Here is a 23,786-nt window from a genome sequence, read left to right as displayed (position 1 = left end):
CCCCTCGATTAGATTCCAGCCTGTAACTCACTCCCGGGTATCCGTTATTCTATATATAAACCCCCTGAACCCCTCGATTAGATTCCAGCCTGTAACTCACTCCCGGGTATCTGTTATTCTATATATAAACCCGCCAAACCCCTCGATTAGATTCCAGCCTGTAACTCACTCCCAGGTACCTGTTATTCTATTTATATAAACCCCCCCGAACCCCTCGATTAGATTCCAGCCTGTAACTCACTCCCGGGTATCCGTTATTCTATATATAAACCCCCTGAACCCCTCGATTAGATTCCAGCCTGTAACTTACTCCCGGGTATCCGTTATTCTATATATAAACCCCCCCGAACCCCTCGACTAGATTCCAGCCTGTAACTCATTCCCGGGTATCCGTTATTCTATATATAAACCCCCTGAACCCCTCGATTAGATTCCAGTCTGTAACACACTCCCGGGTATCTGTTATTCTATATATAAACAGAACAACAATTTGCATTTATATAGCGCCTTTAACGTAGTAAATCATCCCATGTTGCTTCACAGGAGCGATTATCAGACACCGAGCCACATAAGGAGGTATTAGGACAGGTGACCAAAAGCTTGGTCAAAGAGGTCGGTTTTAAGGAGTGTCTTAAAGGAGGAGAGAGAGGCGGAGAGGTTTAGGGTGGGAATTCCAGAGCTCGGGGCCCAGGCGGCTGAAGGCACGGCCGCCAATGGTGGAGCGATGGAAATCGGGGGATGCGCGAGAGGCCAGAATTGGAGGAGCGCGGAGATCTCGGAGGGTGGTAGGGGCTGGAGGAGGTTACAGAGATAGGGAGGGGGCGAGGACCATGGAGGGATTTGAAAACAAGGATGAGAATTCTAAAATCGTGGCACTGCTTAACCGGGAGCCAATGTAGGTCAGCGAGCACAGGGGGGGATGGGTGAACGGGACTGGGTGCGAGTTAGGACACGGGGCAGCCGAGTATTAGATGACCTCCCGTTTACGTAGGGTGGAATGTGGGAGGCCGGCCAGGAGTGTGTTGGAATAGTCGAGTCTGGAGGTAACAAAGGCAGGGGTGAGGGTTTCAGCAGCGGATGAGCTGAGGCAAGGGCGGAGACGGGCGATGTTACAGAGGTGGAAGTAGGCAGTCTTTGTTATGATGCGGATATGTGGTCGGAAGCTCATTTCAGGGTCAAATATGACCCCAAGGTTGCGAACAGTGTGGCTCAGCCTCAGACAGATGTTAGGGAGAGGGATGGGGTCAGTGGCTCGGGAACGGAGTTCGTGGCGGGGACCGAAAACAATGGCTTCGGTCTTCCCAATATTTAATTGGAGAAAATTTCGGCTCATCCAGAACTGCATGTCGGACAAGCAGCCTGACAGTTTAGACACCATGGAGGGGGTCGAGGGAAGAGGTGGTGAGGTAGAGCTGGGTGTCGTCAGCGTACATGTGGAAACTGACGCTGTGTTTTCGGATGATGTCACCAAGGGGCAACATGTAGATGAGAAATAGGAGGGGCCAAGGATAGATCCTCGGGGACACCAGAGGTAACGATGCGGGAGTGGGAAGAGAAGCCGTTGCTCCAAATCCCTCGGTTAGATTCCAGCCTGTAACTCACTCCCGGGTATCTGTTGTTCTATATATAAACCCCCCGAACCCCTCGATTAGATTCCAGCCTGTAACTCACTCCCGGGTATCAGTTATTCTATATATAAACCCCCTGAACCCCTCGATTAGATTCCAGCCTGTAACTCACTCCCGGGTATGTGTTGTTCTATATATAAACCCCCCGGACCCCTCGATTAGATTCCAGCCTGTACCTCACTCCCCGGTATCTGTTATTCTATATATAAACCCCCTGAACCCCTCGATTAGATTCCAGCCTGTAACTCACTCCCGGGTATCAGTTATTCTATATATAAACCCCCCGAACCCCTCGATTAGATTCCAGCCTGTAACTCACTCCCGGGTATCTGTTGTTCTATATATAAACCCCCCGGACCCCTCGATTAGATTCCAGCCTGTAACTCACTCCCGGGTATCCGTTATTCTATATATAAACCCCCCGAACCCCTCGATTAGATTCCAGCCTGTAACTCACTCCCGGGTATCTGTTATTCTATATATAAACCCCCCGGACCCCTCGATTAGATTCCAGCCTGTAACTCACTCCCGGGTATCCGTTATTCTATATATAAACCCCCCGAACCCCTCGATTAGATTCCAGCCTGTAACTCACTCCCGGGTATCTGTTATTCTATATATAAACCCCCCGGACCCCTCGATTAGATTCCAGCCTGTAACTCACTCCCGGGTATCTGTTGTTCTATATATAAACCCCCTGAACCCCTCGATTAGATTCCAGCCTGTAACTCACTCCCGGGTATCTGTTATTCTATATATAAACCCCCCGAACCCCCCGATTAGATTCCAGCCTGTAACTCACTCCCGGGTATCTGTTATTCTATATATAAACCCCCCGAACCCCTCGATTAGATTCCAGCCTGTAACTCACTCCCGGGTATCTGTTGTTCTATATATAAACCCCCTGAACCCCTCGATTAGATTCCAGCCTGTAACTCACTCCCGGGTATCTGTTGTTCTATATATAAACCCCCCAGACCCCTCGATTAGATTCCAGCCTGTAACTCACTCCCGGGTATCTGTTATTCTATATATAAACCCCCCGAACCCCTCGATTAGATTCCAGCCTGTAACTCACTCCCGGGTATCTGTTATTCTATATATAAACCCCCCGAACCCCTCGATTAGATTCCAGCCTGTAACTCACTCCCGGGTATCTGTTATTCTATATATAAACCCCCCGAACCCCTCGATTAGATTCCAGCCTGTAACTCACTCCCGGGTATCTGTTATTCTATATATAAACCCCCCGGACCCCTCGATTAGATTCCAGCCTGTAACTCACTCCCGGGTATCTGTTGTTCTATATATAAACCCCCTGAACCCCTCGATTAGATTCCAGCCTGTAACTCACTCCCGGGTATCTGTTATTCTATATATAAACCCCCCGAACCCCACGATTAGATTCCAGCCTGTAACTCACTCCCGGGTATCTGTTATTCTATATATAAACCCCCCGGACCCCTCGATTAGATTCCAGCCTGTAACTCACTCCCGGGTATCTGTTATTCTATATATAAACCCTCCGAACCCCTCGATTAGATTCCAGCCTGTAACTCACTCCCGGGTATCTGTTATTCTATATATAAACCCCCCCGAACCCCTCGATTAGATTCTAGCCTGTAACTCACTCCCGGGTATCCGTTATTCTATATATAAACCCCCCTGGACCCCTCGATTAGATTCCAGCCTGTAACTCACTCCCGGGTATCTGTTATTCTATATATAAACCCCCCGAACCCCTCGATTAGATTCCAGCCTGTAACTCACTCCCGGGTATCTGTTATTCTATATATAAACCCCCCTGGACCCCTCGATTAGATTCCAGCCTGTAACTCACTCCCGGGTACCTGTTATTCTATATATAAACCCCCCGAACCCCACGATTAGATTCCAGCCTGTAACTCACTCCCGGGTATCTGTTATTCTATATATAAACCCCCCTGAACCCCTCGATTAGATTCCAGCCTGTAACTCACTCCCGGGTATCTGTTATTCTATATATAAACCCACCGAACCCCTCAATTAGATTCCAGCCTGTAACTCACTCCCGGGTATCCGTTATTCTATATATAAACCCCCCGAACCCCTCGATTAGATTCCAGCCTGTAACTCACTCCCGGGTATCTGTTATTCTATATATAAACCCCCCGAACCCCTCGATTAGATTCCAGTCTGTAACTCACTCCCGGGTATCTGTTATTCTATATATAAACCCGCCGAACCCCTCGATTAGATTCCAGTCTGTAACTCACTCCCGGGTACCTGTTATTCTATATATAAACCCCCCGAACCCCTCGATTAGATTCCAGCCTGTAACTCACTCCCAGGTATCTGTTATTCTATATATAAACCCCCCCGAACCCCTCGATTAGATTCCAGCCTGTAACTCACTCCCGGGTATCCGTTATTCTATATATAAACCCCCCCGAACCCCTCAATTAGATTCCAGTCTGTAACTCACTCCCGGGTATCTGTTATTCTATATATAAACCCCCCGAACCCCTCGATTAGATTCCAGCCTGTAACTCACTCCCGGGTATCTGTTATTCTATATATAAACCCCCCGAACCCCTCGATTAGATTCCAGCCTGTAACTCACTCCCGGGTATCCGTTATTCTATATATAAACCCCCCTCCGAACCACTCAATTAGATTCCAGCCTGTAACTCACTCCCGGGTATCTGTTATTCTATATATAAACCCCCCGAACCCCTCGATTAGATTCCAGCCTGTAACTCACTCCCGGGTGTCTGTTATTCTATATGTAAACCCTCTGAACCCCTCGATTAGATTCCAGCCTGTAGCTCACTGCTGGGTATCTGTTATTCTATATATAAACCCCCCCGAACCCCTCGATTAGATTCCAGCCTGTAACTCACTCCCGGGTATCTGTTATTCTATATATAAAGCCCCCTGAACCCCTCGATTAGATTCCAGCCTGTAACTCACTCCCGGGTATCTGTTATTTTCTATACATAGACTGACTCTATTGCTTGATACGGAAGTGACTGACAGCTGCAGTGCCGGTGTGTGCCTGTGGATGGCAGCACATCACCAGTTATTGGGCGCGAGGAACAGACGCCCATTGAAGGTTGCTGAGACCCATTTGCTTGAATATTGACATCTTGGTTTTTGCATCTCGGGTTAACTTATCCCTCACCCTTTGGTCTGCGGACGTGGTCTATCCGAACGCACGCAACGCTGCCTCGCGGGTACTTACATTCTACGCGGTATTTCTCCATCTCTTGAACCTCCGCGACAGACTCGCGCAGGTCGCTGGCGAACCTCGTGCGGTCCTGCACGCTCGGCGCGTTGAATATAATGAGGATCTTCTTCTCGGCGCTCGGGATCGATGAGGCCAGTTTGATGCCGTGGGGGTAATCTGGGAAAGGAAAGAGAGAGAGAGGCCGAGAATGACTGTGGTGCTCTGGAACGGCTGGTGGTGGAGGAGGAGGAGGAGTAGAGGCTGAAACGGGATGTGGGAGTCCGGATCGTCACTGGGGCGAAGTGCTCGCTGAAGCAATTCTGGCCGCTTTGCCCACAACCAACATAGCCACCTTGCCCACAACCAACATGGCCACCTTGCCCACAACCAACATGGCCACCTTGCCCACAACCAACATGGCCACCTTGCCCACAACCAACATGGCCACCTTGCCCACAACCAACATGGCCACCTTGCCCACAACCAACATGGCCACCTTGCCCATAACCAACATGGCCACCTTGCCCACAACCAACATGGCCGCCTTGCCCATAACCAACATGGCTGCTCCTGCCCACAACCAACATGGTCGCCTTGCCCACAACCAATATGGCCACCCTGCCTGCAACCAACATGGCCACCCTGCCTGTAACCAATATGGCCACCCTGCCCTCAACCAACATGGCCGCCTTGCCCGCAACCAACATGGTCGCCTTGCACACAACCAACATGGCCACCCTGCCCACAATCAACATGGCCACCCTGCCCACAATCAACATGGCCACCCTGCCCACAACCAACATGGCCACCCTGCCCACAACCAACATGGCAACCCTGCCCACAACCAACATGGCCGCCTTGCCCGCAACCAACATGGCCGCCTTGCCCGTAACCAACATGGTCGCTTTGCACAACATGGCCGCCCTGCCCGCAACCAACATGGCCACCCTGCCTGTAACCAATATGGCCACCCTGCCCTCAACCAACATGGCCACCCTGCCTGTAACCAATATGGCCACCCTGCCCTCAACCAACATGGCCGCCTTGCCCGCAACCAACATGGTCGCCTTGCACACAACCAACATGGCCACCCTGCCCACAATCAACATGGCCACCCTGCCCACAACCAACATGGCCACCCTGCCCACAACCAACATGGCAACCCTGCCCACAACCAACATGGCCGCCTTGCCCGCAACCAACATGGCCGCCTTGCCCGTAACCAACATGGTCGCTTTGCACACAACCAACATGGCCGCCCTGCCCGCAACCAACATGGCCACCCTGCCACAATCAACATGGCCACCCTGCCTACAACCAACATGGCCACCCTGCCCACAACCAACATGGCCGCCTTGCCCGCAACCAACATGGTCACCTTGCGCACAACCAACATGGCCGCCCTGCCCGCAACCAACATGGCCACCCTGCCCACAATCAACATGGCCACCCTGCCCACAACCAACATGGCCACCCTGCCCACAACCAACATGGCCGCCTTGCCCGCAACCAACATGGCCGCCTTGCCCGTAACCAACATGGTCGCTTTGCACACAACCAACATGGCCGCCCTGCCCGCAACCAACATGGCCACCCTGCCCACAATCAACATGGCCACCCTGCCCACAACCAACATGGCCACCCTGCCCACAACCAACATGGCCGCCTTGCCCGCAACCAACATGGCCGCCTTGCCCGCAACCAACATGGTCACCTTGCGCACAACCAACATGGCCGCCCTGCCCGCAACCAACATGGCCACCCTGCCCACAATCAACATGGCCACCCTGCCCACAACCAACATGGCCACCCTGTCCACAACCAACATGGCCGCCCTGCCCGCAACCAATATGGCCACCCTGCCCACAACCAACATGGCCGCCTTGCCCGCAACCAACATGGCCGCCTTGCCCGTAACCAACATGGTCGCCTTGCCCGCAACCAACATGGCCGCCTTGCCCGCAACCAACATGGTCACCTTGCGCACAACCAACATGGCCACCCTGTCCACAACCAACATGGCCACCCTGTCCACAACCAACATGGCCGCCCTGCCCGCAACCAACATGGCCGCCCTGCCCGCAACCAACATGGCCACCCTGTCCACAACCAACATGGCCACCCTGTCCACAACCAACATGGCCGCCCTGCCCGCAACCAATATGGCCACGCTGCCCGCAACCAACATGGCCACCCTGCCCACAACCAACATGGCCACCCTGCCCACAACCAACATGGCCACCCTGCCCGCAACCAAAATTGCCACCCTGCCCGTAACCAACATGGCCACCCTGCCCTCAACCAACATGGCCACCTTGCCCGCAACCAACATGGTCGCCTTGCCCACAACCAACATGGCCGCCTTGCCCACAACCAACATGGCCACCCTGCCCGCAACCAACATGGCCACCCTGCCCGCAACCAACATGGCCGCCCTGCCCGCAACCAACATGGCCACCCTGCCCGCAACCAACATGGCCACCCTGCCCTTAACCAACATGGCCACCCTGCCCGTAACCAACATGGCCACCCTGCCCTCAACCAACATGGCCGCCTTGCTCGCAACCAACATGGTCACCCTGCCCACAACCAACATGGCCACCCTGCCCACAACCAACATGGCCACCCTGCCCGCAAACAAACATGGCCACCCTGCCCGCAACCAACATGGCCGCCCTGCCCGTAACCAACATGGCCGCCCTGCCCGCAACCAACATGGCCACCCTGCCGGCAACCAACATGGCTGCCCTGCCCGCAACCAACATGGCCGCCCTGCCCGCAACCAACATGGCCGCCCTGCCCATAACCAACATGGCCACCCTTCCCACAACAAGCACGGCCATCACAGTAACTGATATAATCCCCCTCCCCCCCAACTCCCCACCCAGAAACTCTTTCCATGGGATGCTACTGGGTGCAGCCACCAGCACCACAGTCGATCGAGCGGCCACGTTTCCCGTCGACCGTGGCGGGGGGCAGCGTCGCAGCCCAAGGTTCGCTGCATAATGATCAGGATTGGGAGCTCCCGCTGACTCCGGTTCCCGCCCCACCCCTCCTGCCGAGCTTCTTGAGTGTTGTTGGAGCTGCAACTCATTCAGGCAAGTGGAGAGTGTTCCATCGCACTCCTGACTTGTGCCTTGTAGACGGTGGAGAGGCTTTGGGGAGTCAGGAGGTGAGACACTCGCCGCAGAATACCCAGCCTCTGACCTGCTCTTGTTGCCACAGTATTTATGTGGCTGGTCCAGTTAAGTTTCTGGTCAATGGTGACCCCCCCAGGATGTTGATGGTGGGGGATTCGGCGATGGTAATGCTGTTGAATGTTCTACCTCATCTCCACTTTCCTGCACTATCCCTACATCCCGTGATTCCCTTAATATTCAACAATCTATCTGGCGGAGATGAGCGGGCTGAGCCAGGACGTAAGCCGCTTGTGTGGCTCGGGAACTCGCCGGCCCACCATTGACCAATGTATGTCCGATTCAGCATCGACTTTCTGTCCTTCGAGTAACCGTGTGTCAGAGTGAGTTTGTCCTTTCGGAGGGCCGGGTGGGCGAGGGGTGGGTGGGCGAGGGAGGAGGGGGAGGTAGAGACTAAAGAGTGAGGCTCGAGTGGGACTTACAGGCGTTCTGAAACAGATTGACCTTCATCTCATGCAGGGCAAAGGACTGCCGGAAACTGTACGTCACAGAGATCTTCTTCTTCTGAAAGACTTTGGTGACCTGAGGAAAAAAAAGATTGACAAAGTCAAAAACAGGGGGACAGAAGGAGGGGGAGAAAGAGAGAGAGAGAGAGACAGAGAGGGAGAGAAAAAGGATCGAGAGAGAGAAAGAGCAGAGAGGGAGAAAGTAAGAAAAAGGATAGAGAGATAGAGAAACAGCAGAGATAAAAAGAGACAACGAGAGAGTGGGAGTAAAAGAGAGAGAAAGGGATAGAGCGAACAGGACAGAGAGAAAAACAGAACATGGGAGCGGGAGAAAGTGGAAAAGACAGAGAAAGAGAATGGGAGATAGACAGACGGATGGAGGGAGAGTGGGAGGGAGACAGACGGATGGAGGGAGAGTGGGAGGGAGACAGACGGATGGAGAGAGAGTGGGAGGGAGACAGGCGGATGGAGAGAGAGTGGGAGGGAGACAGACGGATGGAGAGAGAGTGGGAGGGAGACAGACGGATGGAGAGAGAGTGGGAGGGAGACAGACGGATGGAGAGAGTGGGAGGGAGACAGGCGGATGGAGAGAGAGTGGGAGATAGACAGACGGATGGAGAGAGAGTGGGAGGGAGACAGACGGATGGAGGGAGAGTGGGAGGGAGACAGACGGATGGAGAGAGAGTGGGAGCGAGACAGACGGATGGAGAGAGAGTGGGAGCGAGACAGACGGATGGAGAGAGAGAGGGAGTGAGACAGACGGATGGAGGGAGAGTGGGAGTGAGACAGACGGATGGAGAGAGGGAGGGAGTGAGACAGATGGATGGAGGGAGAGTGGGAGCGAGACAGACGGATGGAGAGAGAGAGGGAGTGAGACAGACGGATGGAGGGAGAGTGGGAGTGAGACAGACGGATGGAGAGAGAGTGGGAGCGAGACAGACGGATGGAGAGAGAGAGGGAGTGAGACAGACGGATGGAGGGAGAGTGGGAGGGAGACAGACGGATGGAGGGAGAGTGGGAGCGAGACAGACGGATGGAGGGAGAGTGGGAGGCAGACAGACGGATGGAGCGAGAGTGGGAGTGAGACAGACGGAAGGAGGGAGAGTGGGAGTGAGACAGACGGATGGAGAGAGAGAGGGAGGGAGACAGACGGATGGAGGGAGAGTGGGAGTGAGACAGACGGATGGAGAGAGAGTGGGAGCGAGACAGACGGATGGAGAGAGAGAGGGAGTGAGACAGACGGATGGAGGGAGAGTGGGAGGGAGACAGACGGATGGAGGGAGAGTGGGAGCGAGACAGACGGATGGAGGGAGAGTGGGAGGCAGACAGACGGATGGAGCGAGAGTGGGAGTGAGACAGACGGAAGGAGGGAGAGTGGGAGTGAGACAGACGGATGGAGAGAGAGAGGGAGGGAGACAGACGGATGGAGGGAGAGTGGGAGTGAGACAGACGGATGGAGAGAGAGTGGGAGGGAGACAGACGGATGGAGGGAGAGTGGGAGCGAGACAGACGGATGGAGAGAGAGTGGGAGCGACACAGACGGATGGAGAGAGAGTGGGAGCGAGACAGACGGATGGAGGGAGAGTGGGAGGGAGACAGACGGATGGAGAGAGAGTGGGAGCGAGACAGACGGATGGAGAGAGAGTGGGAGCGAGACAGACGGATGGAGAGAGAGAGGGAGTGAGACAGACGGATGGAGGGAGAGTGGGAGTGAGACAGACGGATGGAGAGAGGGAGGGAGTGACACAGATGGATGGAGGGAGAGTGGGAGCGAGACAGACGGATGGAGAGAGAGAGGGAGTGAGACAGACGGATGGAGGGAGAGTGGGAGTGAGACAGACGGATGGAGAGAGAGTGGGAGCGAGACAGACGGATGGAGAGAGAGAGGGAGTGAGACAGGCGGATGGAGGGAGAGTGGGAGTGAGACAGACGGATGGAGGGAGAGTGGGAGGGAGGCAGACGGATGGAGGGAGAGTGGGAGCGAGACAGACGGATGGAGGGAGAGTGGGAGGGAGACAGACGGATGGAGGGAGAGTGGGAGCGAGACAGACGGATGGAGAGAGAGTGGGAGCGAGACAGACGGATGGAGGGAGAGTGGGAGTGAGACAGACGGATGGAGGGAGAGTGGGAGTGAGACAGACGGATGGAGGGAGAGTGGGAGGGAGACAGACGGATGGAGGGAGAGCGGGAGCGAGACAGAGGGATGGAGAGAGAGTGGGAGTGAGACAGACGGATGGAGGGAGAGTGGGAGTCAGACAGACGGATGGAGAGAGAGAGAGAGTGAGACAGACGGATGGAGAGAGAGTGGGAGCGAGACAGACGGATGGAGAGAGAGTGGGAGTGAGACAGACGGATGTAGAGAGAGTGGGAGGGAGACAGACGGATGGAGGGAGAGGGAGAGTGAGACAGACGGATGGAGAGAGAGTGGGAGTGAGACAGACGGATGGAGAGAGAGTGGGAGCGAGACAGACGGATGGAGAGAGAGAGAGAGTGAGACAGACGGATGGAGAGTGGGAGCGAGACAGACGGATGGAGAGAGAGTGGGAGGGAAACAGACGGATGGAGGGAGAGAGGGAGTGAGACAGACGGATGGAGAGAGAGTGGGAGTGAGACAGACGGATGGAGAGAGAGTGGGAGGGAGACAGACGGATGGAGGGAGAGTGGGAGGGAGACAGACGGATGGAGAGACAGTGGGAGCGAGACAGACGGATGGAGAGACAGTGGGAGGGAGACAGACGGATGGAGAGAGAGTGGGAGCGAGACAGACGGATGGAGAGAGAGAGAGTGAGACAGACGGATGGAGAGAGAGTGGGAGCGAGACAGACGGATGGAGAGAGAGTGGGAGGGAGACAGACGGATGGAGGGAGAGTGGGAGCGAGACAGACGGATGGAGGGAGAGTGGGAGGGAGACAGACGGATGGAGGGAGAGTGGGAGCGAGACAGACGGATGGAGGGAGAGTGGGAGATAGACAGACGGATGGAGAGACAGTGGGAGGGAGACAGACGGATGGAGGGAGAGTGGGAGGGAGACAGGCGGATGGAGGGAGAGTGGGAGCGAGACGGACGGATGGAGAGAGAGTGGGAGGGAGGCAGACGGATGGAGGGAGAGTGGGAGTGAGACAGACGGATGGAGGGAGAGTGGGAGGGAGACAGACGGATGGAGAGAGAGTGGGAGCGAGACAGACGGATGGAGGGAGAGTGGGAGGGAGACAGACGGATGGAGAGAGAGTGGGAGCGAGACAGACGGATGGAGGGAGAGTGGGAGCGAGACAGACGGATGGAGAGAGAGTGGGAGCGAGACAGACGGATGGAGGGAGAGTGGGAGCGAGACAGACGGATGGAGAGAGAGTGGGAGCGAGACAGACGGATGGAGAGAGAGTGGGAGCGAGACAGACGGATGGAGAGAGAGTGGGAGTGAGACAGACGGATGGAGAGAGAGTGGGAGGGAGACAGACGGATGGAGAGAGAGTGGGAGTGAGACAGACGGATGAAGAGAGAGTGGGAGCGAGACAGACGGATGGAGAGTGGGAGGGAGAGAGACGGATGGAGAGAGAGTGGGAGTGAGACAGACGGATGGAGAGAGAGTGGGAGTGAGACAGACGGATGGAGAGAGAGAGGGAGGGAGACAGACGGATGGAGGGAGAGTGGGAGCGAGACAGACGGATGGAGAGAGAGTGGGAGTGAGACAGACGGATGGAGAGAGAGATGGAGGGAGACAGACGGATGCAGGGAGAGTGGGAGCGAGACAGACGGATGGAGAGAGAGTGGGAGGGAGGCAGGCGGATGGAGAGAGAGTGGGAGTGAGACAGGCGGATGGAGAGAGAGTGGGAGTGAGACAGACGGATGGAGAGAGAGTGGGAGGGAGACAGACGGATGGAGAGAGAGTGGGAGGGAGACAGACGGATGGAGAGAGAGTGGGAGCGAGACAGACGGATGGAGAGAGAGTGGGAGGGAGAGAGACGGATGGAGAGAGAGTGGGAGGGAGACAGACGGATGGAGAGAGAGTGGGAGGGAGACAGACGGATGGAGAGAGAGTGGGAGCGAGACAGACGGATGGAGAGAGAGTGGGAGGGAGACAGACGGATGGAGAGAGAGTGGGAGTGAGACAGACGGATGGAGAGAGAGTGGGAGTGAGACAGACGGATGGAGAGAGAGAGGGAGGGAGACAGACGGATGGAGAGAGAGTGGGAGTGAGACAGACAGATGGAGGGAGAGTGGGAGTGAGGCAGACGGATGGAGGGAGAGTGGGAGTGAGACAGACGGATGGAGAGAGAGAGCGAGACAGACGGATGGAGAGAGAGTGGGAGCGAGACAGACGGATGGAGGGAGGGAGAGTGCGAGCGAGACAGACGGATGGAGAGAGAGTGGGAGCGAGACAGACGGATGGAGGGAGAGTGGGAGCGAGACAGACGGATGGAGTGAGAGTGAGAGTGAGACAGACGGATGGAGGGAGAGTGGGAGGGAGACAGACGGATGGAGGGAGAGTGGGAGCGAGACAGACGGATGGAGAGAGAGTGGGAGGGAGACAGACGTATGGAGGGAGAGTGGGAGCGAGACAGACGGATGGAGTGAGAGTGAGAGTGAGACAGACGGATGGAGGGAGAGTGGGAGGGAGACAGACGGATGGAGAGAGAGTGAGAGTGAGGCAGACGGATGGAGAGAGAGTGGGAGTGAGACAGACGGATGGAGAGAGAGTGGGAGGGAGACAGACGGATGGAGGGAGAGTGGGAGGGAGACAGACGGATGGAGAGAGAGTGGGAGGGAGACGGATGGAGAGAGAGTGGGAGCGAGACAGACGGATGGAGAGAGAGTGGGAGTGAGACAGACGGATGGAGAGAGAGTGGGAGGGAGACAGACGGATGGAGAGTGAGTGGGAGGGAGACAGACGGATGGAGGGAGAGTGGGAGCGAGTTAGACAGATGGAGAGAGAGTGAGAGTGAGACAGACGGATGGAGAGAGAGTGGGAGTGAGACAGACGGGTGGAGAGAGAGTGGGAGGGAGACAGACGGATGGAGAGAGAGTGGGAGGGAGACAGACGGATGGAGAGAGAGTGGGAGTGAGACAGACGGATGGAGAGAGAGTGGGAGGGAGACAGACGGATGGAGAGAGAGTGGGAGCGAGACAGACGGATGGAGGGAGAGTGAGAGTGAGACAGACGGATGGAGAGAGAGTGGGAGGGAGACAGGCGGATGGAGAGAGAGTGGGAGTGAGACAGATGGATGGAGAGAGAGTGGGAGCGAGACAGACGGATGGAGAGAGAGTGGGAGCGAGACAGACGGATGGAGAGAGAGTGGGAGTGAGACAGACGGATGGAGAGAGAGTGGGAGTGAGACAGACGGATGGAGAGAGAGAGGGAGGGAGACAGACGGATGGAGAGAGAGTGGGAGTGAGACAGACGGATGGAGGGAGAGTGGGAGTGAGACAGGTGGATGGAGGGAGAGTGGGAGTGAGACAGACGGATGGAGAGAGAGAGAGAGCGAGACAGACGAATGGAGAGAGAGTGGGAGCGAGACAGACGGATGGAGGGAGGGAGAGTGGGAGCGAGACAGACGGATGGAGGGAGAGTGGGAGCGAGACAGACGGATGGAGAGAGAGTGGGAGTGAGACAGACGGATGGAGAGAGAGTGGGAGGGAGACAGACGGATGGAGAGAGAGTGGGAGTGAGACAGACGGATGGAGAGAGAGAGGGAGGGAGACAGATGGATGGAGAGAGAGTGGGAGTGAGACAGACAGATGGAGGGAGAGTGGGAGTGAGGCAGACGGATGGAGGGAGAGTGGGAGTGAGACAGACGGATGGAGAGAGAGAGCGAGACAGACGGATGGAGAGAGAGTGGGAGCGAGACAGACGGATGGAGGGAGGGAGAGTGCGAGCGAGACAGACGGATGGAGAGAGAGTGGGAGCGAGACAGACGGATGGAGGGAGAGTGGGAGCGAGACAGACGGATGGAGTGAGAGTGAGAGTGAGACAGACGGATGGAGGGAGAGTGGGAGGGAGACAGACGGATGGAGGGAGAGTGGGAGCGAGACAGACGGATGGAGAGAGAGTGGGAGGGAGACAGACGAATGGAGGGAGAGTGGGAGCGAGACAGATGGATGGAGTGAGAGTGAGAGTGAGACAGACGGATGGAGGGAGAGTGGGAGGGAGACAGACGGATGGAGAGAGAGTGAGAGTGAGGCAGACGGATGGAGAGAGAGTGGGAGTGAGACAGACGGATGGAGAGAGAGTGGGAGGGAGACAGACGGATGGAGGGAGAGTGGGAGGGAGACAGACGGATGGAGAGAGAGTGGGAGGGAGACGGATGGAGAGAGAGTGGGAGCGAGACAGACGGATGGAGAGAGAGTGGGAGTGAGACAGACGGATGGAGAGAGAGTGGGAGGGAGACAGACGGATGGAGAGTGAGTGGGAGGGAGACAGACGGATGGAGGGAGAGTGGGAGCGAGTTAGACAGATGGAGAGAGAGTGAGAGTGAGACAGACGGATGGAGAGAGAGTGGGAGTGAGACAGACGGGTGGAGAGAGAGTGGGAGGGAGACAGACGGATGGAAAGAGAGTGGGAGGGAGACAGACGGATGGAGAGAGAGTGGGAGTGAGACAGACGGATGGAGAGAGAGTGGGAGGGAGACAGACGGATGGAGAGAGAGTGGGAGCGAGACAGACGGATGGAGGGAGAGTGAGAGTGAGACAGACGGATGGAGAGAGAGTGGGAGGGAGACAGGCGGATGGAGAGAGAGTGGGAGTGAGACAGATGGATGGAGAGAGAGTGGGAGCGAGACAGACGGATGGAGAGAGAGTGGGAGCGAGACAGACGGATGGAGAGAGAGAGGGAGGGAGACAGACGGATGGAGAGAGAGTGGGAGTGAGACAGACGGATGGAGGGAGAGTGGGAGTGAGACAGGTGGATGGAGGGAGAGTGGGAGTGAGACAGACGGATGGAGAGAGAGAGAGAGCGAGACAGACGAATGGAGAGAGAGTGGGAGCGAGACAGACGGATGGAGGGAGGGAGAGTGGGAGCGAGACAGACGGATGGAGGGAGAGTGGGAGCGAGACAGACGGATGGAGAGAGAGTGGGAGTGAGACAGACGGATGGAGAGAGAGTGGGAGGGAGACAGACGGATGGAGAGAGAGTGGGAGTGAGACAGACGGATGGAGAGAGAGAGGGAGGGAGACAGATGGATGGAGAGAGAGTGGGAGTGAGACAGACAGATGGAGGGAGAGTGGGAGTGAGGCAGACGGATGGAGGGAGAGTGGGAGTGAGACAGACGGATGGAGAGAGAGAGCGAGACAGACGGATGGAGAGAGAGTGGGAGCGAGACAGACGGATGGAGGGAGGGAGAGTGCGAGCGAGACAGACGGATGGAGAGAGAGTGGGAGCGAGACAGACGGATGGAGGGAGAGTGGGAGCGAGACAGACGGATGGAGTGAGAGTGAGAGTGAGACAGACGGATGGAGGGAGAGTGGGAGGGAGACAGACGGATGGAGGGAGAGTGGGAGCGAGACAGACGGATGGAGAGAGAGTGGGAGGGAGACAGACGAATGGAGGGAGAGTGGGAGCGAGACAGACGGATGGAGTGAGAGTGAGAGTGAGACAGACGGATGGAGGGAGAGTGGGAGGGAGACAGACGGATGGAGAGAGAGTGAGAGTGAGGCAGACGGATGGAGAGAGAGTGGGAGTGAGACAGACGGATGGAGAGAGAGTGGGAGGGAGACAGACGGATGGAGGGAGAGTGGGAGGGAGACAGACGGATGGAGAGAGAGTGGGAGGGAGACGGATGGAGAGAGAGTGGGAGCGAGACAGACGGATGGAGAGAGAGTGGGAGTGAGACAGACGGATGGAGAGAGAGTGGGAGGGAGACAGACGGATGGAGAGTGAGTGGGAGGGAGACAGACGGATGGAGGGAGAGTGGGAGCGAGTTAGACAGATGGAGAGAGAGTGAGAGTGAGACAGACGGATGGAGAGAGAGTGGGAGTGAGACAGACGGGTGGAGAGAGAGTGGGAGGGAGACAGACGGATGGAAAGAGAGTGGGAGGGAGACAGACGGATGGAGAGAGAGTGGGAGTGAGACAGACGGATGGAGAGAGAGTGGGAGGGAGACAGACGGATGGAGAGAGAGTGGGAGCGAGACAGACGGATGGAGGGAGAGTGAGAGTGAGACAGACGGATGGAGAGAGAGTGGGAGGGAGACAGGCGGATGGAGAGAGAGTGGGAGTGAGACAGATGGATGGAGAGAGAGTGGGAGCGAGACAGACGGATGGAGAGAGAGTGGGAGCGAGACAGACGGATGGAGAGAGAGTGGGAGTGAGACAGACGGATGGAGAGAGAGTGGGAGTGAGACAGACGGATGGAGAGAGAGAGGGAGGGAGACAGACGGATGGAGAGAGAGTGGGAGTGAGACAGACGGATGGAGGGAGAGTGGGAGTGAGACAGGTGGATGGAGGGAGAGTGGGAGTGAGACAGACGGATGGAGAGAGAGAGAGAGCGAGACAGACGAATGGAGAGAGAGTGGGAGCGAGACAGACGGATGGAGGGAGGGAGAGTGGGAGCGAGACAGACGGATGGAGGGAGAGTGGGAGCGAGACAGACGGATGGAGAGAGAGTGGGAGTGAGACAGACGGATGGAGAGTGGGAGGGAGACAGACGGATGGAGAGAGAGTGGGAGTGAGACAGACGGATGGAGAGAGAGTGGAAGGGAGACAGACGGATGGAGAGAGAGTGGGAGCGAGACAGACGGATGGAGAGAGAGTGGGAGGGAGACAGACGGATGGAGAGAGAGTGGGAGCGAGTCAGACGGATGGAGAGAGAGTGGGAGCGAGACAGACGGATGGAGAGAGAGTGGGAGCGAGACAGACGGATGGAGAGAGAGTGGGAGCGCGACAGACGGATGGAGGGAGAGTGGGAGGGAGACAGACGGATGGAGAGAGAGTGAGAGCGAGGCAGACGGATGGAGAGAGAGTGGGAGCGAGACAGACGGATGGAGAGAGAGTGGGAGGGAGACAGACGGATGGAGAGAGAGTGGGAGGGAGACAGACGGATGGAGAGAGAGTGGGAGCGAGACAGACGGATGGAGGGAGAGTGGGAGGGAGACAGACGGATGGAGAGAGAGTGGGAGTGAGACAGACGGATGGAGGGAGAGTGGGAGTGAGACAGACGGATGGAGAGAGAGTGGGAGTGAGACAGACGGATGGAGAGAGAGTGGGAGGGAGACAGACGGATGGAGAGAAAGTGGGAGGGAGACGGATGGAGAGAGAGTGGGAGGGGGACGGATGGAGAGAGAGTGGGAGCGAGACAGACGGATGGAGAGAGAGTGGGAGGGAGACAGACGGATGGAGGGAGAGTGGGAGGGAGACAGACGGATGGAGGGAGAGTGGGAGTGAGACAGACGGATGGAGGGAGAGTGGGAGCGAGACAGACGGATGGAGAGAGAGTGGGAGGGAGACAGACGGATGGAGGGAGAGTGGGAGGGAGACAGACGGATGGAGAGAGAGTGGGAGCGAGACAGACGGATGGAGAGAGAGTGGGAGGGAGACAGACGGATGGAGGGAGAGTGGGAGCGAGACAGACGGATGGAGAGAGAGTGGCAGGGAGACAGGCGGATGGAGCGAGAGGGAGAGTGAATGTGGGAAGGAAAGCCGTGTATGAACAGAGGTTGGATTGAGGGTGTCCAGAGGTGAGCATCCCCTCGGCAGGTGCTGCCCTTGCCCCCGGGGGCTGCCCTTGTCCCCGGGGGCTGCAGACCAAGATTCACCCTCAGGTTTGTCACTTCACACAAATGTCCAAAGCGCTTTCGGAAAAACGAATAAACGGACTGAGGCGCAGCGACCTTTACAGAGGCAAATATATGATGCCAATTGCACGCACAGCAAGATCCCACAAACAGCAATGAGACGACGAGGGAACACAGAGGGTGCGGCCTGGTGTGAGGAAATGCAGGTACGAAGAAAGGTGCAAAGAATTGGGGGCTGATTTCGTTGGAGCGGAGGAGACTGAAGGGGCGATTTGATGAAATTATTCGCAGTGAGTGAGGGGCCGAGAAAAAGACAGACTCGCGTTTCTCCAGCGCCTTTCACCAACCTCAGGACGTCCCAAAGCGCTTCACAGCCAATGAAGGACCTTTTCTGAAGTGTGGTCACTGTTGTAATGTAGGAAACGCAGCAGACAATTTGCGCACAGCAAGCTCCCACAAACAGCAATGTGATAATGGCCAGATCATCTGTTTTAGTGATGTTGGTTGAGGGATAAATATTGGCCCCAGGACACCGGGGAGAACTCCCCCCTGCTCTTCTTCCAATAGTGGCCGTGGGATCTTTTACATCCACCTGAGAGGGCAGACGGAGCCTCGGTTTAACATCCCATCCGAAAGACAGCACCTCCGACAGTGTGGCGCTCCCTCAGTACTGCCCCTCCGACAGTGCGGCGCTCCCTCAGTACTGCCCCTCCGACAGTGCGGCGCTCCCTCAGTACCGCCCCTCCGACAGTGCGGCGCTCCCTCAGTACTGCCCCTCCGACAGTGCGGCGCTCCCTCAGTACCGCCCCTCCGACAGTGCGGCGCTCCCTCAGTACTGCCCCTCCGACAGTGCAGCGCTCCCTCAGTACCGCCCCTCCGACAGTGCGGCGCTCCCTCAGTACTGCCCCTCCGACAGTGCAGCGCTCCCTCAGTACCGCCCCTCCGACAGTGCGGCGCTCCCTCAGTACTGCCCCTCCGACAGTGCGGCGCTCCCTTAGTAACGCCCCTCCGACAGTGCGGCGCTCCCTCAGTACTGCCCCTCCGACAGTGCGGCGCTCCCTCATTACTGCCCCTCCGACAGTGCGCCGCTCCCTCAGTACCGCCCCTCCGACAGTGCGGCGCTCCCTCAGTACCGCCCGTCCAACAGTGCGGTGCTCCCTCAGTACTGCCCCTCCGACAGTGCGGCGCTCCCTCATTACTGCCCCTCCGACAGTGCGCCGCTCCCTCAGTACTGCCCCTCCGACAGTGCGGCGCTCCCTCAGTACTACCCCTCCGACAGTGCGATGCTCCCTCAGTACTGCCCCTCCGACAGTGCGGTTCTCCCTCAGTACTGCCCACCGACAGTGCGGCGCTCCCTCAGTACTGCCCCTCCGACAGTGCGGCGCTCCCTCAGTACCGCCCCTCCGACAGTGCGGCACTCCCTCAGTACCGCCCCTCCGACAGTGCGGCGCTCCCTCAGTACCGCCCCTCCGACGGTGCGCCGCTCCCTCAGTACTGCCCACCTAAAATGCGCCGCTCCCTCAGTACTGCCCACCGAAAGTGCGGCGCTCCCTCAGTACTGGCTCCGGGGGAGTGTCAGGCTGGATTATGGAGCTCAGGAAGACAGACAAACAGGAGTGACAGAGAGAGAGAGAGAGAGGGGGCGCGGGGCTGTGAGCGGCACGGTGTCTTACCACAAGCAGATCGTTGAAGAGGAAGACCTCCCGCTGGTGCAGGCCCTGCTTCTGGGGCCGGTTCGGGTCAGGGACCTCGTAGAGACGACAGCAACACACCAGCCTGCGGTGGGGCAGCGACAGAACCTGGAGATTGGTTGGAGACTCGTGTCAGAAACCACACGCTGAAGGAAATCTCAGAACGTCCCCGCCTTCAGGTACAGCAAGCAATTCGCAAGGCTAATGGCATGTTGGCCTTTATTGCAAGGGAATTGGAGTATAAGAGTAAGGAAGTCTTGCTACATAGTACAGGACCTTGGTAAAACCACATTGGAGTACTGTGCACAGTTTTGGTCTCCTTATCTGGGTAGTCATAGAGTCATAGAGTTATACAGCACAGAGAGAGGCCCTTCGGCCCATCGTGTCCGCGCCGGCCATCAAGTCCCGTCTATTCTAATCCCATTTTCCAGCACTTGGTCCGTAGCCTTGTATGCTGTGGTGTTTCAAGTGCTCATCTAAATGCTTCTTGAATGTTCTGAGGGTTCCTGCCTCTACCACCCTTTCAGGCAGTGAGTTCCAGATTCCAACCACCCTCTGGGTGAAAAAGTTCTTCCTCAAATCCCCTCTAAACCTCCTGCCCCTTACCTTGAAACTATGCCCCCTGGTTATTGACCCCTCTACTAAGGGGAAAAGTTCCTTTCTATCTACCCTATCTATGCCCCTCATAATTTTGTACACCTCAATCAGGCCCCCCCTCAGCCTTCTCTGCTCTAAGGAAAACAACCCCAGCCTGTCCAGTCTCTCTTCATAGCTGAAGTGCTCCAGCCCAGGTAACATAAGAACATAAGAAATAGGAGCAGGAGTAGGAGTAGGCCAATCGGCCCCTCGAGCCTGCTCCGCCATTCAATAAGATCATGGCTGATCTGATCCTAACTGCCAATCTACTATCACAGAACCATCTCCTGAATCTAACAGAATTAGACACACGAAATAGGAGCAGGATCAGGCTACACGGCCCCTGGGCCCGCTCCGCTACCCACAGGGCCATGACCGATCCAAACCTAGACTCATGTCCAAATTCCTGCCCGCTCCCCGTAACCCTTAATTCCCTTTACTTCTAGGAAACTGTCTATTTCTGTTTTAAATTTATGTAATGATGTAGCTTCTACAGCTTTTTGGGGCAGCATATTCCATGGACCTACCACCCTCTGAGTGAAGTAGTTCCTCCTCATCTCAGTTTTGAAAGAGCAGCCCCTTATTCTAAGACTATGCCCCCTAGTTCTAATTTCACCCATCATCGGGAACATCTTCCCCGCATCCACCCGATCCAACCCCTTCACAATCTTATATGTTTCAATAAGATCGCCTCTCATTCTTCTGAACTCCAATGAGTAGAGTCCCAATCTACTCACCTCTCCTCATATGTCCATCCCCTCATCCCCGGGATTAACCGAGTGAACCTTCTTTGTACTGACTCGAGAGCAAGTATGTCCTTTCTTAAGTATGGACACCAAAACTGTACGCAGTATTCCAGGTGCGGTCTCACCAATACCTTGTACAACTGAAGCAATACCTCCCTATTTTTATATTCTATCTCCCTAGCAATGAAAGCCAACATTCCATTGGCCTTCTTAATCACTTGCTGCACCTGCATACTAACCTTTTGAGTTTCGTGCACCAGGACCCCCAGATCCCTTTGTACTTCAGTACTTTCCAGTTTCTTGCCATTAAGATAATAACTTGCTCTACGATTTTTCCTGCCAAAGTGCATAACCTCACACTTTCCAGTATTGTATTCCATCTGCCAAATCTCTGCCCACTTACTTAGCCTGTCGATGTCCCCTTGCAGGTTTTTTATGTCCTCCTCACTCACTACTTTCCCTCCCATCTTAGTATCATCTGCAAACTTTGATATGTTACACTTGGTCCCCTCTTCCAAATCGTTAATATAGATTGTAAAGAGTTGGGGACCCAGCACTGACCCCTGCGGAACACCACTAGTTACTGATTGCCAGTCTGAGAATGAACCATTTATCCCAACTCTCTGCCTTCTGTTAGATAGCCAATCCTCTATCCATGCCAGAATATTACCCCCAATCCCGTGATTTTTTATCTTAAGCAATAATCTTTTGTGTGGCACCTTGTCAAATGCCTTTTGGAAGTCTAAATACACTACGTTCACTGGTTCCCCTTTATCCACCCTATACGTTACTTCCTCAAAGAACTCCAGCAAATTTGTCAAACATGACTTCCCCTTCATAAAACCATGCTGACTCTGTCCTATTAAATTATGATTATCCAAATGTCCTGTTACTGTCTCCTTAATAATGGACTCCAAAATTTTACCTACCACAGATGTTAGGCTAACCGGTCTATAGTTTCCAGCCTTTTGTCTACTGCCCTTTTTAAATAAGGGTGTTACATTAGCAGTTTTCCAGTCTGCCGGGACCTTTGCCGAGTCCAGGGAGTTTTGGAAAATGATTACCAATGCATCCACAATCCCTACTGCCACTTCCCTCAAGACCCTAGGATGTAAGCCATCAGGTCCAGGTGATTTATCCGCCTTGAGTCCCATTATTTTACCGAGTACCACTTCCTTAGTGATTTTGATCGTGTTTAGCTCCTCCCCCCCTTTAGCCCCCTGTTTGTCCAGTGTTGGGACATTCTTAGTGTCCTCTACTGTAAAGACTGATGTAAAATATTCAGTGTTTTTGCCATCTCCATATTTCCCACCATTAATTTCCCGGTCTCATCCTCTAAGGGACCAACATTTACTTTAGCCACCCTTTTTCTTTTTATATAACTATAAAAACTCTTACTATCTGTTTTTATATTTTTTGCTAATTTACTTTCATAATCTATCTTCCCTTTCTTAATCAATCTTTTTGTTATTTTTTGCTGTCTTTTAAAGTTTTCCCAATCCTCTATCCTCCCACTAGATTTGGCTACCTTATATGCCCTTGTTTTTAGTCGAATACTATCCTTAATTTCTTTACTTAGCCATGGATGGCTGTCTTTTCTTTTACACCCTTTTCTTCTCAGTGGAATATATATTTTTTGGAAGTTGTAAAATAACTCCTTAAATGTACACCACTGATCATGTATCGTCTTACCCTTTAATCTATTTTCCCAATCCACTCTACTCAATTCCGCTCTCATACCTTCATAGTCTCCTTTATTCAAGCTTAGCACGCTTGTTTGAGATCCAACCTTCTCACCCTCTAATTGAATATGGAATTCAACCATGTTATGGTCACTCATTCCAAGGGGATCCTTTACTTGGACATTTTTAATTAATCCTGTCTCGTTACACAGGACCAGATCTAAGGTTGCTTGCCCCCTGGTCGGTTCAGTTACATACTGCTCAAGAAACCCATCCCTAATACACTCAATGAACTCATCCTCAAGGCAGCCCTGCCCAATTTGATTTGTCCAATTAATATGATAGTTAAAATCCCCCATAATTATAGATGTTCCCTTATTACAAGCCTCAACTATTTCCTGATTGATACTCCGTCCAACAGAGTTGCCACTGTTCGGAGGCCTATAGACTACGCCCACTAGTGTTTTTTTCCCCTTATTATTCCTTACCTCCACCCAAACTGTTTCATTACATTCCGGTGAATCTCCTCTGCACCCTCTCCAATGCAACGGGTTAGATACAGAGTAAAGCTCCTTCCAATGCAACCACAGCCTTCCTATAGTGTGGCGACCAGAACTGCACACAGTATTCCAGCTGTGGCCTAACTAGCGTTTTGTACAGCTCCAATAATCTCCCTGCTCTTATATTCTAAGGAAGGATATACTTGCCTTGCAGGCAGTGCAACGAAGGTTTACTAGACTGATCCCTGGGAGGAGAGATTGTGTAGAATGGGCCGATACTCTCTGGAGTTTAGAAGAATGAGAGGTGATCTCATTGAAACATATAAGATT

At 54.9% G+C, this 23,786-nt stretch overlaps 1 protein-coding gene across 2 annotated transcripts in view; it reads right to left on the bottom strand.

Annotated features, from left to right (window-relative positions):
• The window catches only part of LOC147086682 (IQ motif and SEC7 domain-containing protein 1-like), a 96,689-nt gene that overhangs the window by 8,725 nt on the left and 64,178 nt on the right, over positions 1–23,786 (bottom strand). For both annotated transcript variants that reach the window (XM_085978821.1, XM_085978820.1), the window contains exons 8-10: positions 19,875–20,000; positions 8,456–8,555; positions 4,852–5,013 (exon numbers count right to left, since the gene is read on the bottom strand). In XM_085978821.1, coding sequence (XP_085834947.1) covers positions 4,852–5,013; positions 8,456–8,555; positions 19,875–20,000 — 388 coding nt within the window. The remainder of the gene's footprint in view (positions 1–4,851; positions 5,014–8,455; positions 8,556–19,874; positions 20,001–23,786) is intronic.

This window comes from Somniosus microcephalus, unplaced genomic scaffold (genome assembly GCF_052327205.1).
Source record: "Somniosus microcephalus isolate GS21.2 unplaced genomic scaffold, FLI_Smic_1.0 unresolved_chr7, whole genome shotgun sequence".
Classification (NCBI taxonomy): domain Eukaryota; kingdom Metazoa; phylum Chordata; class Chondrichthyes; order Squaliformes; family Somniosidae; genus Somniosus; species Somniosus microcephalus.
The sequence above is the reverse complement of the archived record's forward strand: the minus strand, read 5'-3'. Positions and strand labels throughout refer to the sequence as shown.